Here is a 17,970-nt window from a genome sequence, read left to right as displayed (position 1 = left end):
ACTTGACTGCTAACCAGAAGGCTGGTGGTTCAAACCCACCAGCCACTCCTCAGAAGGAAGGTTGGGCAATCTACTTCCGTAATGATACTGCCTTGAAAACCCAAGGAGGGGTCGCTATGAATCGGAGCCGACTTGATGGCAACAACAACAGTCTATGGGCAAATAGATGAGTAGACAGGCTGAATGATCAGGTATGACTAGGCAAAAGGGAACACACCTATGACCATATATAAAAGTTGGCAGATGATATTTCTACACACACATTTGTATGTGCTTTAAGAATGTCCATAGAACTGGAACAAACAGGGCAAAGTTATGATAACTTCTAGGCACAGTCAACCAACCTGATAGAACAAGTTGTTGGACATGTGGGCTTGGGACCATGGTCACAGAGGACATCAAGCTCAATTGGCATAGCATACTACACAAAAACATTGCTCTACATTCTACTTTGGTGACTAGTAACTGGGGTCTTAAAAGCTTATAAGTGGCCATCTAGATGCAACAATGGTTCTCTACTCAACCAGAGCAAAGAAGAATGAAAAAAAAACAAAGATGCATGAAAACAATTAATCCAAGGGACTAGTGGACAACTATGTGAACCTCAGCTTATATGACCATGAGACCAGAAAAACGAGATGGTGCCCAGCTACTACTGTCAACCAGTTGGAAAGGCATTAGTGCAGAAAATCTTGGATAGAGTGGGAGAACAATGTGGAACAAAACTCAAAAATAACTTAAAAAAAAAAAAGAAGGACAGATTTACTGGTCTAGTAGAGCCTAGTGAGACCCCTGAGACTATGGCCCTTAGCCACCCTTCAGGTCTGGAACTGAACTCACTTCTGTGGCTTCCAGCCAAATAGTAGCAGGCATTTAGGGTGAACATGTACATCAAGGAAATACACTCCTTAGAATGATCAATCACGAGAGACCAGATGGGCAATATTTGCATAGAGAGATGTGGGGGCAGGAATGCATAGGAAAAAAGAACACAGAGATGAGATAAGCACAGGGAGGAAGCAGAAAGAGAGCTGTTACACTGTGTGGAATTGTAGTCTATGTCATGAAACAAAATGTATATGAACTGTGGTACAGAGTGAATTTGCTCTGTAAATTTTCCGCAAATCACAATTTAAAAAAAAGGTCACTTCAAGGTATCTTTTCCTAAGCCATCTGTTACTTCCTATAATTCTAAAAGATGCTGACAGTTCCCATATTTCAGTATACATTTATATCACTCACACTCACTCAGTGCTGTCGAGTTGGATCCGACTCATAGCAACCCCTCCTGGGTTTCTAAGGCGGTATCACTACAGAAGCAGATGGCCTAACCTTCCTTCCGAGGAGTGGCTTGGTGGGTTTGAACTGCCAGCCTTCTGGTTAGCAGTCAAATGCCTTAGGCACTATGCCACCAGAGCTCCCTATATTTATATATTTCATATAAAATTTAGAATTCAAAATATTTGATAAACATATTAAATTCATAGTTTCCTAGGGCTGCCATAACAAAATAGTATTAACTGGGTGGCCTATAAGAACAGAAATTTATTACCTCACAATTCTAGAGGCTAGTAGTCTGCAGGCCATGCTCCCTCTGAAGGCTCTAGGGGAAGTTCCTTTCTAGTATCCCAGGCGTTCCTTGGCTTATAGATACATCTTCATATGGTCATCCTTCCTGTTTGTGTCTCTTCTCCTCTTTAATAAGGACAATACCCAGAGTAGATTAGGACCCACCCCACTCCAGTATGATCTCATGTTAAATGATAACATTCAAAGACAATTTCCAAACAAGGTCACCTTCACAGGTACCAGGGCTCAGGCCTTCAACATATCTTTTGGAGGAACACATTTGAATCCATAACAACTACTTTATCTCCCCATCCAGTTTAAGTCATATGAAAAAGTTTTATCTAACTGTTCCTGAGATTATTATTCAGAGCTGCAATTAACATTGGAAGTCACTAGAACACCAAAATGATCCACTTTTGGGTAGATGCTTAAATATGTGATTGCCATAGAAAGCTCTCTCCTTCCTCACTTACAACTTTCAGGAGCACCCTGAGTGATGTGTTGAAAGCTTATGCACTCTGAAGAAAACTGCTTGTGTCCCATTATGGATAAGTCCTTGAAGTATCTAGAAATAAACACCACAGACATCTGATAGCTTGGATTTTAGTTATATAAGTGCTAGTGGGTTTCACCTTACTCAAGAGAAATACTCTTGCTTAATTACATAAAAAGCATCTTATGATGTCCCTTTTTATTAATTTTATCTTTCCCTACCTTTTCCAAGTGGATTGTGAAACACCAGAGGGTACTTGTTGTTAGCTGCCATCAAGTTGACTTCAACTCATAGTGACCCCGTGTGACAAAGGAGAACTGTTCCACAGGGTTTCCTAGGCTGTAATCTTTATGGGAACAGACTGCCAATCTTTTCTCCTGTGCAGCCACTGGGTGGGTTCGAAACACCCACCTTTTGGTCAGCAGCTGAGAGCTTAACCACTGACTGCTCCTATTAGAAACTAAATCCAATGCTGCTAAGTCAATTCCAACTTAGCGACCCTATGGTACAGAGTAGAACCACCTCATAGTGCTTCCAAGGCTGCAATCTTTATGGAAGCAGACTGCCCCATTTTTCTCCCATTGGCAGCTGGTAGGTTCAAACTGCCGACCTTTTGGTTAGCAGCCAAGAGCTTAATCACTGTGCTACCAGGATTCCTTACCAGAAGGTAAGAACTTCTAAATAAGCAAGTTTGTACAAAAATATAACGTCTCCTCACCACCCCTTTGGTCTAATATGTAGCTAGGATATGTCCCTCACACGGTAGACAATTTCAAGAGCACAAAAAAGTAGCAGAGCAGAAGTAAAGGCAGATGAAAATGCATAACAATGATCCAAGAGACAGTAAGTGGAACAGTCTGGCTGGAGAAGACAATTAAACTGGTGAAGAATAGGACATTAAGTTGGAACAGGTAAATGATGGAAGGAGGGAAGGGTGCAAAGACCAGACTCAGGTTTCACACTTTGGGCAAAAAGAAGACAATCAACATTTTCCTGCAAGGGAGAAAAATGAATAAAATGCTGACTGAAGAAGGACAATGTGGAAGAGAGAATGGGTTGAAAAACAGACTAAAACTGAAAGACAATGGGCTAGTGCATTCAAGTGAGCCCCTATGAGGGATGAGGTATAGACACTGTCATGAAAATGGAATGAATGAATGTGTATAACATACTACATGAAGACAAGAATCATACTTTAACAGGAGGCAAAGTCTTCATCCTTAAAATAACTTAGTGAACACTTCCCTTTCTCCTTTTGGTCAAAGCACTGCAGTTGACAAGGTTCAAGATTCTCTCTATTCTTGAGTTGTTTCCTAGGAGGAGACTAGTGTCAGGCCACTTAATGACCCATCTGCTTCCTTCTTTCCTTGGGCCCTTGAAGTTTGGATCCTCAGAATATTCCACCAAATCACCAATTCACCTGCTGTTCCGGGACTTGCATGAACATTACACACCCTGCCCCAGGCCACCCAATCTCTGTGCTACAGTGAATTTAATTATTTTGATCCCAATGAGATGGAAAATACAAGAGAGCAAGAGAGTTCATTTTTCCTTTACTCCCTAATATGTCCAGTGTCAAGGAGTAACCAGATGTTTCACACTGCTCCTGCCATCTAGCTGTATGAAGACTTCTTCGATTGCTCAAAACTAAACTCATTGTTGCCGAGTTGAATCCGACTCATAGCAATCCCTCCTTGGTTTTCCGAGGTGGTATCACTACAGAAGTAGATTGCCCAATCTTCCTTCCTCTGAGTGGCTGGTGGATTTGAACCACCAGCCTTCTGGTTAGCAGTCAAGTGCCTTAGGCACTACACCACCCAGAGCCACTGGGGCTCATTTATGTCAGAGAGGGAGAAATAAAAACAGGGAATGCTGAGCCTCTGACACAATTGGGAGGCCAGGCCAACTTGGAGGAAGGTTCCCACCTTTTTGTTATATAAAGGCACTGGGGACCCATGGGGACATCAATTACAATTTTCTTATAACTCATTCAGTTACCAAAATATATGTGACAACAAATTTGGAGAAACACTTAAAAGCAAGCAAGAAGGTTTTCTAAAAGTGGCTTTTGTCAGGAGTTTGAAATGCTACCTATTCTCTTTGCAGATGTGCAGCCCAAGTCTAGAAGGAACACTGAGGTATTGATGCACCTTGTTTATGAACAAAACAAAATAAACAAAAAAAAGTCACAGCCCACTGATGTCATCTAGAAGAAAAATAGTTCCTTGGTGACGGTGAGAAAGGGTTTTACAGGCTTTTCCCAGAGATTTCCATGGTAGCTCCAGATTGCCTGAATTTTGTTAAACATTGCATGCAAAGATTCCATGCCTGACTTGAAACGTCATCTTCAACAGTCTGGTTCCAAATGGGTCCACAATGTACCATGACCTTGACTCTATGAGTAGATCTCTTGTGACAGCTGTTGAGGTTAAGGGTCGGTATTACTAGTTTCCTATTGTTATTGTGGGATCTCTGGTAGTGTAGTGCCTAAGGCATTTGACTGCTAACCAGAAGGCTGGTGGTTCAAACCCACCAGCCACTCCTCAGAGGGAAGATGGGGCAATCTACTTCCATAGTGATACTACCTGGGAAATCCAAGGAGGGGTCGCTATGAGTCAGGTCCGACTCGATGGCACAAAACAACCACAACAACATTGCTATTGTAACAAATTACAACAAACTTAGTGGCTTAAAACAGCACATTATTTGTTCTCTTACAGTTTGGAGGTCAGAAGTCTGAAAACAGGCTAGAGTGAAGATGCTGGCAGGCTGCATTCTTTGTGGAGGCTCTGGGGGAAATCTGTTTCCCTGCCTTTTTCAGCTTTTAAAGACTACCCATACTCCTTAGCTTGTGGCCCCTTCCTCTATCTTTGAAGTTAAGAGCACGACATTTTCAAAACTCTCTCTGACTCTTATAAGATCCTCTTATAAGAACCTGCCTCTCTTATAAAATATTAGGTCCAACTGAATAATCCATCATAATCTCAAAATCCTTAATTTAATCTGTAAAATCCCTTCTGCAAGGAAGGTAACATATTCACAAATTCTAAGAAGTAGAAAGTGGATCTTTGTTGTTGCTGTTAGCTGTTGTCGAGTCAGCCCCCAACTCATGATGGTGACCGCAGGCAAAATGGAAAAAAACACTGCATGGGCCTGCGCCATCCCCATGATCAGTTGCAGACTGGACCACTGTGAATCCATAGGATTTTCACTGGCTGATTTCAGAAATACATCACCAAGTCTTTCTTCTTAGTCCATTTTTTTTCTGGAAGCTCTGCTGAAATCTGTTCATCATCATAGCAACATGCAAGCCTCCACTGATAGATGAGTAATATGGATATCTTGACAGGGCTAGTATTATTCTACCTACCATGGGGTCTGTGTGCCAGAGAGCCATGTTACTGCTCTCAGTCTGGTATCTTCCTCCATGTCTACAAAAAAAAAGAGAATAAATTATATCTCCAAAAATGTCAAGTGTTAGAATGCACCATATAAATGCATCTCACTTATTTACTGACTTTATGGGTCACAAGGGAGAGAGAGAGAATGAATCTAAGAGGATCCCAGATTTTGAGTCTAGTGAATGGAGAAGTCAGGAAGGTACGATGTCTTGAAGGAACAGGAGGAGTTTGGAAGATGAGGACTTTAAGGTAAACCCAGAGCACTGGAAGTTCCCAGCAGCTTGCTGGACATAAGAAAGCAGAGCTAAGATATCAGATAAAGGCAAGAAATAGAAAAATTAGAGTCATTCGCATACAAAGAGTTAATTACTGGAATCTCTAAGGATTAATAAATTCCCTACCAGGCAAATGAAAGAAAAAAGACCAACTGTCTGTAGGATGAACTTGAATCAGGGAGGAAGAAAAGCTGGCAAAAGAAACAAAGACTTTGTCAGAGGTAGGTAGAATCCTGAGACTTCTAATGAAGCCCTTTCTAAAGTGGCCAACTGCCTTAAATTGTGCTTATTTACATGTTTGATATTGTAAAAACAATTGTTTTCTTATGTAGGGCATGCTGTTGGTTACACTATAGGATTTTTAAAGGAAATAATGTTCTAACTAAAGTGCTGAAGCTTAGTTTTTAAAACAGATTTAGATGCATTTGTTGGAATTAAGTATTTTAGGTAACACTGTGATCTTTAAAAGCCCTAAGGTCATGTTTGGTAAAATCAAGTAAAAATGATCTGTTTATAATATTTCTCTATAACTTGATCTATCACCTATCAGTCTGTCATACTGTGGTAGCCTGTATGTCATTATGATGCTGGAAGCTATCTGGGATATCCAATTCTAGCAGGATCACCTATGGCAGACAGGTTTCAGCAGAGCTTCCAGACTAAGACAAACTAGGAAGAAATGCCTGATGATCTTCTTCCAAAGATCAGCCAACAGAAACCTTATGGATCACAACAGAATACTGTCCAACTCACTTGCTTTGGAAGTGAGGCTTCATCAGCAAAGCTCAGTCACTAGAGAAGGACAAGATGTTTGAAGATGTAGAAAGCCAAAGATGCTTGGTGAGCTGGGTTGGCACAATAGCTGCCATGACAGACTCAAATACTTCAGTGATCATAGGACTGGGCAATGTTCCTCAGCATTGTACATAAAGTCACCATGAGCCAGAGTCGACTTGATGGCAGATATCTTTCTCTATAACTTAATCAAACTATAATAGCATTTTTGATGTGTAAAATAATTTCCATTAACCATGTTTAACAAAAAGTGTGTGAGGTAGTTGTGATCATAGGGAAAACTTAGCCATCTAGATCCCTAAAATAACTCTCATCCAACTTTTCCTTCAATGCACAGAATTATACACATATATTGTCTTATATACTATGGCCAGACTTCTTCTCACCTACTTTGGTCATGTTGTCAGAAGGATCATTCACTGCAAAAGGATATAATGCTTGGTAAAGTGCTAGGTCAGTGAAAAAGGGGAAGGCCCTCAACGAGATGGATTGACACAATGGCTGCAACAATGGGGTCAGGTATAGCAAGGACTGAGGCTGGCGAAGGACTGGGCAGGTTTCCTCTGTTGTACACAGGGTCACTATGAGTCAGAGCCAACTTGATGGCACCTAACAACAACAAAAAAATATATATATGTGACTATCTAACACATTCCATGTGCTTTTTTACTAATGAGCATTTACTAAAATTAGTAAATTAATACTTAATAACAATAAATACATTGTTGTTGTTGTTGTTGTTATGTGCCTTCGAGTCAGACCCAACTCACAGAGACCCCTCCTTGGGTTTCCGAGGCAGTATCACTATGAAAGTAGATTGCCCCATCTTCCTTCCGAGGAGTGGCTGGTGGGTTTGAACTGCTAGCCTTCTGGTTAGCAGCCAAGTGTCTTAGCCACTATGCTACCAGAGTTCCTAATAAATACATGGAGTTAGATTTATAGACATACCAGTAATTTGTTCAAAATAAAGTGTTGATTAAAACTTTCAAAGTATTTTGTGTGCACTTTAGTTAGAAATCTACACAGTATCTTCTTTCTTTTCATTAGAATTTTAAACTCATAAATCTTTTAAAGAAAAATGACAAACAGGGTAAGAAAATAATTCATAAAATCATTTCAAAGACTTTGCCAGAAATTCCCTAGACATTGCTACTGATTCTGCATTGAGTTCTCACATCTAGGATGCAATGAAGCCCAGGTTCTTTTACAAGTTCAAGATCTGCAATTTCCAAGGGTGTGAGTCCATGAGTTTTATTTATATGTTACACTCTTAATATAATGTCAACATAAGTTATGCTTCTTGGGTGATTCTAATATTTTACACAGCTTCATGCTCTTTCAACTGCAAAAACCAAAAAACAAACTCATTGCCGTCAAGTCGATTCCGACTCATAGCAACCCTACAGAACAGAGTAGGACTGCCCCACAGGGTTTCTAACAGTATAAATCTTTATGGAAGCAGACTGCCACATCTTTCTTCTGCAGAGCGGCTGGTGAGTTTGAATCACCAACCTCTTGCTTGGCAGCTGAGCACTTTAATCACTGCACCACGGGCTCCTTTCAACTGATCACTAAGGGATAATAACTGAAATTTGAACTTGACACAGTATAGACCTTTTGGAGAGAAGAGAGGAAGCCAACAATTCACTTCAGATGTTACAACAGATTGCAGCTTTTGTAAGATGAACAAGAGGTCAGTATCTGTACATCACTGTAGCATATTTTGCTATTAGATAATAAGTAGCAAGACAAAGATCCTATACTAGAAATCTAAGTGTTGACTCCTTAACCCAGCTCTGACTCTTTCTTTTGCCACATAAATAGTGAGCTGGGCTTCAAAAATACCTCCCCATAGAGTACACGTGCACAGCTTCTTGCTCTTCAAGGAGAGTTCCCTCTTGCTAGCCACCTCAATGCAGTTTTGTAAGATATGGAGCTTATAAAACTCAAATACTGGTTGAAAGTCAGTATTAGTTAATATAATTGAATAAAAGTTTTTGTACAGCTCCAAAAAAGAGAGAAAGAGACACTATAGACATTTCAGAGCAACTTGTAATAGATTGAATGTAATTAGACAAAACATTTAATAAAAACATGTAACCATATTCTAAAGCTAGTTCAAATTCATGATCATCAAAGCAGAAGTGTCACTGTCACAAACTGTGGCATTTGAAATTGTTTTGCAGATTCAAAGAGCAGCTACAATAAAAAGAAGGAGTTCTCGTAGCGTAGTACCTAAGGCACTTGACTGCTAACCAGAAGACTGGAGGTTCAAACCCACCAGCCACTCCTCGGAAGGAAGGTTGGGCAATCTACTTCCATAGTGATACCACCTCGGAAACCCAAGGAGGGGTCGTTACGAGTCAGGTCCGACTCAACGGCACATGATAACAACAACAACAACACAGGAAAAAGAGACTGAGGCCAACCATTAAATTTTGTTTTGAATATATAAATAGCTTCCTCAGATGATGTAATAAAGATTCATTTAATAAAGAAATCATTTAGTCCCAGGAATGTACTTGGAATACTACAATATATGATTTCTGTATACACAAGGTCTCTAAGTAGTTTTTCCTGAATAATTTCCAAAGCTTGTTGACGCACAATGTCTGTGTACACAATGCATGCTCAAAATATGATTTAAGTAACAGTTTCTACAGTAAAAGCAAAACTCTTAGAAATGAGGTTTCAGAGAAGGTCAACACTAAACATTTCTTCTTAAAATACACACCAATGATCACAGGTTACACTGTAATATATGTATAGAATATGTATTATGTAATATATGTACATGTTGTTGTTGTTGTTGTTATGTGCCGTCAAGTTGGACCCAACTCACAGCAACCCCTCTTTGGGTTTCCAAGGCAGTATCACTACAGAAGTAGATTGCCCCATCTGCCTTCCAAGGAGTGGCTGGTGGGTTTGAACCGCCAGCCTTCTGATTAGCAGTCAAGTGCCTTAGGCACTACACTACCAGAGCTCCCTAATATATGTACATAGTATAGTATATGTATTAGATGTCTTATTAAAAAAAAAAAAAAAAAAAAGCTATCAACTCGATTCAGACTCACAGTGAGCCCCTTTGGGTTTCCAAGGCAGTAAATCTTAACAAAATTAGATTGCCCAGTATTGTGGTTACCTGGTGCCACTCTGACATGAATATACCACAAATGGGATGGCTTAAACAAACAGAAGTTTATTCTCTTACAGTTCAGGAGGCTAGAAGTCCAAGTTCAAAGTGACAGGTTCTAGGGGCTGAGTGAAAGCCCCTCAACCTTTGGGTGCAGCTCTGCCTCCTGCTCCTGGCCCACTGGAGCTAGAGGCATTTCATCACTCAGACAGCTGCTGGCTGCTGAGGCTGCCAAGCCCAAGGTTGACAAGTAAAAAGGCACAGTCCTGATGTTACCAAAACACAGGGCAGGCCATTAAGTCCATTGTAAGACCCAAGGTCGGCAGAGCACAGCAGGCTGCTGAGCAATGACATGGCTACATGCAGGGTCCAAGCATACCATAGGCTAGAGACCATTCCCAAGGCTTCTCCTTATTTACAGGAAGCAGACCACATTCCAAAGGCAGCTACTCAGCTGCTTGTGGTAGATCCCACCATGGAGTTGATTGCCAGTCTCATCATGGGGAATAACTACCACCAGCTGCCCAGCCACTCAACCAGGCCCAGTCAAGTTTACACAAACATAACTACCACACCCAGTCTTCCTTCTGCAGAGTGGCTGGTGGGTTTGAACCATCAACCTTCGGGTTAGCAGTCAGATGCCTTAAGCACTGTGCTATCAGAGCTCCTTAGACATCTTATATGTATATGTACATTTGTTGCTGCTGTTGTTATGTGCCGTGGAGTCGGACCCGACTCATAGCGACCCCTCTTGGGCTTCCGAGGCATATCACTATGGAAGTAGATTGCTCCATCTTCCTTCCAAGGAGTGGCTGGAGGGTTTGAACTGCCAGCCTTCTGGTTAGCAGTCAAGTGCCTTAGGCACTATGCTACCAGAGTTTACGTACATAGTAGATAGTATAAGATCAGTAGCTCACTGCCATCAAGTCAATTCTCTGACTCACAGTGACTCTACAGGACAGGATAGAAAATGCCCCACAGGGTTAAGGTTACTAGATGGCAGAAACGGTTTGCTCCTGGCTCCTAAACTAAAGGTTCAAAAGCACCCAGCAGCACCACGAAAGAAAGGTCTGGAGATCTGTTTCCACAAAAATTATAGCAGAGAAACTCCAATGGAACAGTTGTACTATGTAACACATAGGGTTGCTATCAGTCAGAATCGACTCCATGGCAACAGGTTTGGTTTCTGTTTTATATGTATTTGATGTCTTCAACTCTTCACTCATTCAACATGACCTGAGAACCAACTATGCATAAAGCAATCTACACACCAAAAACCAAACCTTACTGTGGTCGAGTCGAACCCAACTCATAGTGACCCCTCCTTGGGTTTCCGAGGCGATATCACTATGGAAGTAGATTGTGCAACCTTCCTTCCGAGGAGTGGCTGGTGGGTATGAACCAATAGCCTTCTGGTTAGCAGTCAAATGCCTTAGGCACTATTCTACCAGAGCTCCTAAGCAAACTACAAAGAGCTGTGGAAAATGCAAAGTTAAATCACAGATAGCATTTGTCTTCATTCTGTACAAAATCCAAAACAGTAAAGAAGCCATGAATTAAACAACTATGTTATAAGATACAGAGTGATGATTGTCAAAAGGGTTTGAAGAACTCAGTAGGTTGAAAGTGATTTTTAAATGTCAAAAGAGAAAATCTCCAATCCCTTAAAAGTGGTGGTGGTTAGGTGCAGTTCAAATCCACCAGCCACTCCTCGGAAGGAAGGTTGGGCAATCCTACTTCTGTAGTGATACCGCCTCAGAAACTCTATGAGTCGGAGCCAACTCGACGGCACATAACAACAACAAGAAATGGTAATAGCTTAAAATCTGGATGCTACATAGTAAGACTCTAACTTCTTTTTTTTTTTTTAATTGTGATTTGGGTGAAGATTTACAGAACAAATTCACTTCCCATGCAGCAGTTCACATACACTTTATCTCATGACATTGACCACAGTTTACCACAATGCAACAGCTCCCCTCCTACTTCCTCCTGATAGTTACCTCTTCCCTGTATCTATCCCTCCATGCACTCCTGCCCCCTGAGCTGTCTCCCTGTGCATAATTAGCCCTTCTTTCTCCCACAATTGTTCTCTCCAAGGAGTGTATCTACCTCAGGTAAATGTTCAACTCATATGCCTGTCTTTTGTTTGGCTGGAAGCCACAGGTGTGGGTTCACTTCCAGACCTGACGGGCAGCTAGGGGTCATAGTCTCAGTGGTTCCACCAGGCTCTATTGGACCAGCAAACCTGTAAGACCCTAACTTCTGATAGAGCTCTGGAGCTCAGCTCTTTAAGAAGTCATCCTTATCATAAACAAAAAATCAAAGAAGTAATCTGGGGGACAGGAGACACAAAATATTCCAAGGCATTTTATCTTCCACTCAAACCATTCCCTACACCGACCTACTCCTTCTTGTTAGTTGCCTTTGAGTCAATTCCGATTCATGGTGACCCCAGGTGAGCAGATTAGAACTACTCCATAGGGTACCCTTTTGGAAGCAGATCTCCAGGACTTACTTTTGAGGTGCCTCTGGATGGATATGAACCGCCAAAGTTTCCATTAGTACTCCAGAACTTAATCATTTGCACCACCCAAGGACTCCCAGGATATCCCTAGCCATGGCATAAGTATCCTCACAGGTTGCCCATTTCTCATTCATTTCATGGAGTATTCCATTTCTGAAAGTTTAGTCACCTGACCTGATATTTTAGCTTCTAAAGTTCTGCAAAATGTGATCTTAGACCTAAACTTAGTAGGTTCTTTATGACTTTTTGTTTTTTAACTGAAGCTACTTCTTCCCCTAGTTTATAAGTGAATGAACTTAATTTTTCTATATATTGCTGTTTCAAGTGCAAAAAAAAAAAAAAAAAAAATTCAACCGGTTCCTTGGAATGAATGGCCTTGGTTTAATGCAAAAATTCTATTTACTGAAATAGGTGAAATCAAAGGAGATATTAATGAAAGAGGCTACCATTCAACACAGATGATCTAACATCCTACACATTTGTTCCTACGTTAAGAGGCATACATGTTTTTTTTTTTTTTTTTAACTTGGTCAATGTTTTCCTTCCATAGCATACAGCACTAAATTAATATGCAATTCATAGTGGTCATGAAGAATGCCAACAAGTGATGGATTTGAAAACCTTTAACTCAAAATGAAGGTAACAAGCTAAACCCAACAGCTTGTTGGCCGAACTTCCCCTCTCTGTCATAACATCAGAGGGTGGAAGGCCAGGCTTCTCTGCCCAGGCACCTAGCACTCTGAATATTGTCACAGTGATAAGGGTTGGCATCAAGGAAGGGAGTAAGGCTGTATCCAAGCAAAGGGACGCTGGGATGGAGTGCTCCTCACTCATTCGGTTTGTAAGACAGACTTACAGGACATAGACCGTGCTCAAAGACCACCAACAAGGACCTCTGGGGTCTACAGGACTGCAGAGAAACTCCCTAATGCAACAACCCACAGGAAAGAACAGAGATTGGAGAGCGATCCTCGGCAGAGGTACAGTGGCAGATGCAGACAGTTATCTGCAGCAGCTCAGTCACCCTTTTGAAGACAGTCTCCAGAGAAACACTAGATTCTGTGTCCTCATAAAAGCGTGCACGGGAAGCCTCGGGGTTCCCCCAAAATAAACCTTGATTTTAAAAACAAAAGACAGGCTCCTGGCCACTCTGAGCGGCGACCACATTCCTCCAAGGGCTGAGAAGTGATTTGCAGATCCAAAGATTAGACAAAAGGCATGAGCTGGCGACTTACAGACCTGAAAATGATTTTTTTCGCCCTTACTGATTAAGGCCCCCCACTTCTAATTCTTTCTCCCTTTCCAGGAATTATTCAGGGGCCGCTAGGCAAATATCTCAGGTCTGGAAAACAGGTCGGATTCGGGGGTGGACCCCAAAACTTTCGCAAACTGCGACAGGCAGGCTGGCAGCGGCTACCAGCCGCAGACCTCGGGGCCAGCGCTTCACCCAGGCGGTCCCGGGGCTCAGGGGTCACCCCAGGGGCGGCGGCTGCCCCCTCGCACGCCTGCCACAACAAAAGTGTCGAGCACAGCCTTAGGGCTTTGGCTCCTTGGACCTGAGCCCAGAGCGGGGAGTGGGCAGAGGCGACCCCTTGGCGGCCCCTCTAGCCAAGGTGAAGGCGGTGGAGCCGCGTGTCCCTGTCACTGCATAAAGGAAAAGGCCATCGGATGCATCCCAACGAGACACCAGAAGCTGCAACAACAGCTGGTGCCACCAATCTCATCCCCAACCCCCTCGATAGCCCACAGCCCATCAGGAGCATCTGCCCCGGGCACCTCGGCGTCCAGGGCGGCGCCGCCCCCTCCAGAGTGCGGCGCGGGGGCTGCAGGCCCGGCGGCTGCGGCTCCTGCGGCCGCCTACACAATGCGGCCCGAAACCCTCCCCTGCCAGGGCGGTCGCCCGCCGCCGCCTCCTCTGCGGCAGGCCCCTCGCAGACACAAAGCCCATCGGCCCCGGTCCTTGCTCCCGCCAGGTCCTCGCCGCCGCCGCCACCCACCGACCTTGGGCTCCAGCGCTGGGCTCCCGCAGCGTTTTGGTCACTGCCTTCCAGACGTTGCAGCCCAGCAAGCAGAGCAGGAACGCCGCGGACCTGCTCATCTCCGCGCCGCAGGGACCCGGGCAGGCGAGGCGCGGCCCCTCAGATCGAGCTCCGGCTGGCGCCGCCGCCGCGAACGACGAGGACCAAAAGCGGGCGTCAGGGGCGGCCGGGCGCCGCGCCTCCCTCCATGTTGCCTTGCTCGGCTCGCTCCAGGCCCGCCGCCGGATTGGACGCGCCCCCACTCGTCGCGGCGCCGGGCTCCGCAGCCCACGGCCGCTCCCTCCTCTGCACACCCGGGTGGGTTTCCCTGAAGAGCCGCGACTGCGGCTCCACCAACTATTTAACCCCTTCCTGCACCTCTCCTGCTCGCAGCTCCAGGCCCCAGGCCCGTGGTGCCACCTGCCGGCCGCGGCGCCGCGGGGATACGTTGAGGAGAGGGCTGCATAGCCAAGCAGCCCCCATGCCCCTCCTGCGGGAAGCCGCAAAGACGCCCCTCCATTCCCACCCCACGCGCCCCATTCTCTGCTCCGCCCCTGACAAGCGCACCGGAGCCTTCCAGTCAGTGTTGTTTCAGAGAGCATTGAGGGAGCCTCCTTTGACACAGAGTCAGCTCCAGCCCCCTACATCCCTGGAGAAAAAAAAAAAAATCTGCCTTTCGGGGCGGAGACCTTCATACCTGGTTAACTAAGGGTCGCCAGGCATTTGTGTCTGAGGGTTATGACCACCCTCGATTTCCCAGATATAACGCGATCCTGACCTACTTTTGCTCCCCACGGTAGATTCGACACTCCACGTTAAAATTCAGCAGAGCAGAATTCTAAACCTATGTAAAGTGTGGTTGTGGTGGTTGTTATGTGCCGTGGAGTTGGCCTCAACTCATAGCGATCCACCGACTCACAGCGACCCCTCCTTGGGTTTCCGAGGCAGTATCACTATGGAAGTAGATTGCCCAACCTTCCTTCCAAGGAGTGGCTGGTGGGTTTGAACCGCCAGTCCTCTGGTTAGCAGTCAAGTGCCTTAGGCACTATGTTACCGGAGCTCCCAAAGTGTGGTAGGCCCTCAGTATATGAGTTGACAGATGAAGATTTTCAGGTTGAACTATGCTTAGGTAAGGTTAGAGTTGGGAGGAAATTGGCATGTATTGAGAGTCAAGTTACTTTATTTTATCTTTACAATATATGCTCTACGTTCTGTTCTGTAGCCCAGTTTTGAGAGAATATGGACACTATATATGGGTTTAAAGAGAGAATATGGACATAATATGGGTTCAAAGGAGCCTTGATGGTTAAGTGACTGTTACCGTACTTGCCGTTCTGGGGGGGAAAGAACTGGTATCTGCTTCTGTAAAAATTAATCCGTTGCTCTCCAGTCAATTCAGACTCATAGTGACGCTGTAGAACACCCTAGAACTGCCCTATAGAGTTTCTAAGGCTGTAATCTTTACAAAAAGGAGCTCTAGTGATGCTGTGGTTAAAACACTGGGCTCCCAACGGAAAGATCTGTGGTTCAGGTCATCCAGCCACTCCACTGGAGAAAGATGAGGCAGTCTGCTTCCGTAAAGATTTGTTGTTGTTGTTGTTATTTGCCATCGAGTCAGCCTGGACTCATAGCGACCCCTCCTTGGGTTTCCGAGGCAGTGTCACTACGGAAGTAGGATTGCCCAACCTTCCTTCCGAGGAGTGGCTGGTGGGTTTGAACCGCCAGCCTTCTGGTTAGCAGTCAAGTGCCTTAGGCACTATGCTACCACAGCTCCTTCCCTAAAGATTTACAGCCTTGGAAAACCTTGTGGGGGCAGTTCTACTATGTTCTATAGAGTCATTTCAAGTCAGAGTCGATTGGATTGCATTGGATTGTGGGTTAATTTTTACAGAAGCAGACTGCCACACCTTTCTCCCCCAGAGTGGCTGGTGGGTTTGAACTGTGACCTTTTGAGTGCTAAACTACTGTGCCACCAGGGTTCCTTCTGTAAAGATTACAGACTAGAAAACTCTGTGGGGTCATTCTAGTCTGTCACATGGGGTTCTATGAGTCAGAATGGACTAGATGACACCCAGTAACAACAAGGAGGGTTAAAGAATTTGTCCAAAAGCACAGAACTGACTGGTCAGCCTCAGAGTTCTAATAAAATCAACCATCAGGCTTCATAGTTGAAGCTGTTTATTGAAACCTCCAGGCTTTCCTAAGGCTTGGAATCCCTGCTCCATTCTCTTCTGAACTTCCTCCTTTCTGTGTGCTCTTCCATATAACCCTCATGTCCACCTTACTCTCCTCCATCCACCAACCCAGTCACACCTGGACCTCTGCCGGAGGCCTCAGCTCTGAGGAAATCTGCACCAGCCAGCCTAGCCCTGCTTCCAGAACACTAGGCCAGGAGGCTTATTACTGTAATTTTATTAATTGAGCATTAAGGCATGGCAGGCACTGTACCAAAAAGTGAATGAAGGATGGTTCTTGCCCAGTTGGCTTATAATAAACAAATTATTGTAATACACAATAGAAGCTAGGAGGTAGAGGAGCCCATATGGGTTTTATAGTCATCCTTAGGACCACTGCTACAATAGGAACCCTGATAGTGTAGTGCCTAAGGCATTTGACTGCTAACCAGAAGGCTGGTGGTTCAAACCCACCAGCTACTCCTTGGAGGAAAGATTGGTCAATCTACTTCTGTAGAGATACCACCTCAGAAACCCAAGGAGGGGTTGCTATAAGTCTAATCGACTTGATGGCAGTGAGTTGTCTCCATCCCCACCCCACCCCCGTTCACCTGCACAAGGTGGCAGGTAGTCAGGGAGGCAGAATGAAACCTCACAATTAGATGCTACCCGACTGTCTCCTTCTCGCTATAGCGTCAAAGCCTGCGAGTTATTCCAGGGTCCACCTCAGAGCCAGGGAAGGAAGCAAGCAGGATGACAGTCCAGCTCAATCCTCTCCTCCAGTTCAGGTGCCAGCTCACACCAGCACAGAGTCCAGGCCAGCTTCCTTGGGGGTGGAAGACTGATTGTAAGAGAAGTGACATTAGACCTGTCCTGCAGTTAAAACTTCTCACTTAAAATCCTTTGGGAAAGTCCATTTGTCAGAGGTGTTGGTTGTAAGAACAGGACCAGCCAGAGCAAAATAATGCTAATCATCAAGAATCAAGCTGATGATTATGTGGGCACCTTGGACTCTCACAAAATCCTGGGTCAGGTCCCATAAGAGAATGAAGGAAACTAATGTTCAGATTCCTCATCTATGCCACTCACTGGACTATGGATATTTCTTCATAACAATTTACCTGGCCAGTATTATTATTCCTGTTATACAGATGAACAAACTGAGGCTCAGAGGAATTAAGTAATTTGTCTGAAATATCCAGGTCTGAAGCCAGCAAACTCAAATTCCTTATTATCATGCTACCTCCATCACAAGTTTACATAAATACTTCTCTACCCAAACCCACTGCCATCTGGTTGATTCCAGTTCATAGTGACCCTATAAGACAAAGTAGAATTGCCTCCATAGGATTTCCAGGCTGCAAATCTTTACAAAAGCAAATTGCTCACAGTGTTCTCCAGCCAAATGGCTAGTGGGTTCGAACCACCGACCTTGTTGTTAGCAGCTAAATGCCTTAACCACTTCACCACCAGAACTCCTCAAATGCCTCTGTTGTTGTTGTTATTTGCCGTCGAGTCGGCCCCGACTCATAGCGACCCCTCCTTGGGTTTCCGAGGCAGTATCACTACAGAAGTAGGATTGCCC

The 17,970-nt window shown here is 44.2% G+C and overlaps 1 protein-coding gene across 1 annotated transcript in view; it reads right to left on the bottom strand.

Annotated features, from left to right (window-relative positions):
- Positions 1-14,291, bottom strand: part of FAM171A1 (family with sequence similarity 171 member A1) — a 238,384-nt gene extending 224,093 nt beyond the window's left edge. The window contains exon 1 of the mRNA XM_007956728.2: positions 14,195-14,291. Within this exon, the coding sequence (XP_007954919.1) occupies positions 14,195-14,291 (97 nt within the window). The remainder of the gene's footprint in view (positions 1-14,194) is intronic.
- Between the last annotated feature and the right edge of the window lie 3,679 nt (positions 14,292-17,970).

This window comes from Orycteropus afer, unplaced genomic scaffold (assembly GCF_000298275.1).
Source record: "Orycteropus afer afer isolate SDZICR_OR568_19922 unplaced genomic scaffold, OryAfe1.0 scaffold00655, whole genome shotgun sequence".
In the NCBI taxonomy this organism is placed as follows: domain Eukaryota; kingdom Metazoa; phylum Chordata; class Mammalia; order Tubulidentata; family Orycteropodidae; genus Orycteropus; species Orycteropus afer.
The sequence above is the reverse complement of the archived record's forward strand: the minus strand, read 5'-3'. Positions and strand labels throughout refer to the sequence as shown.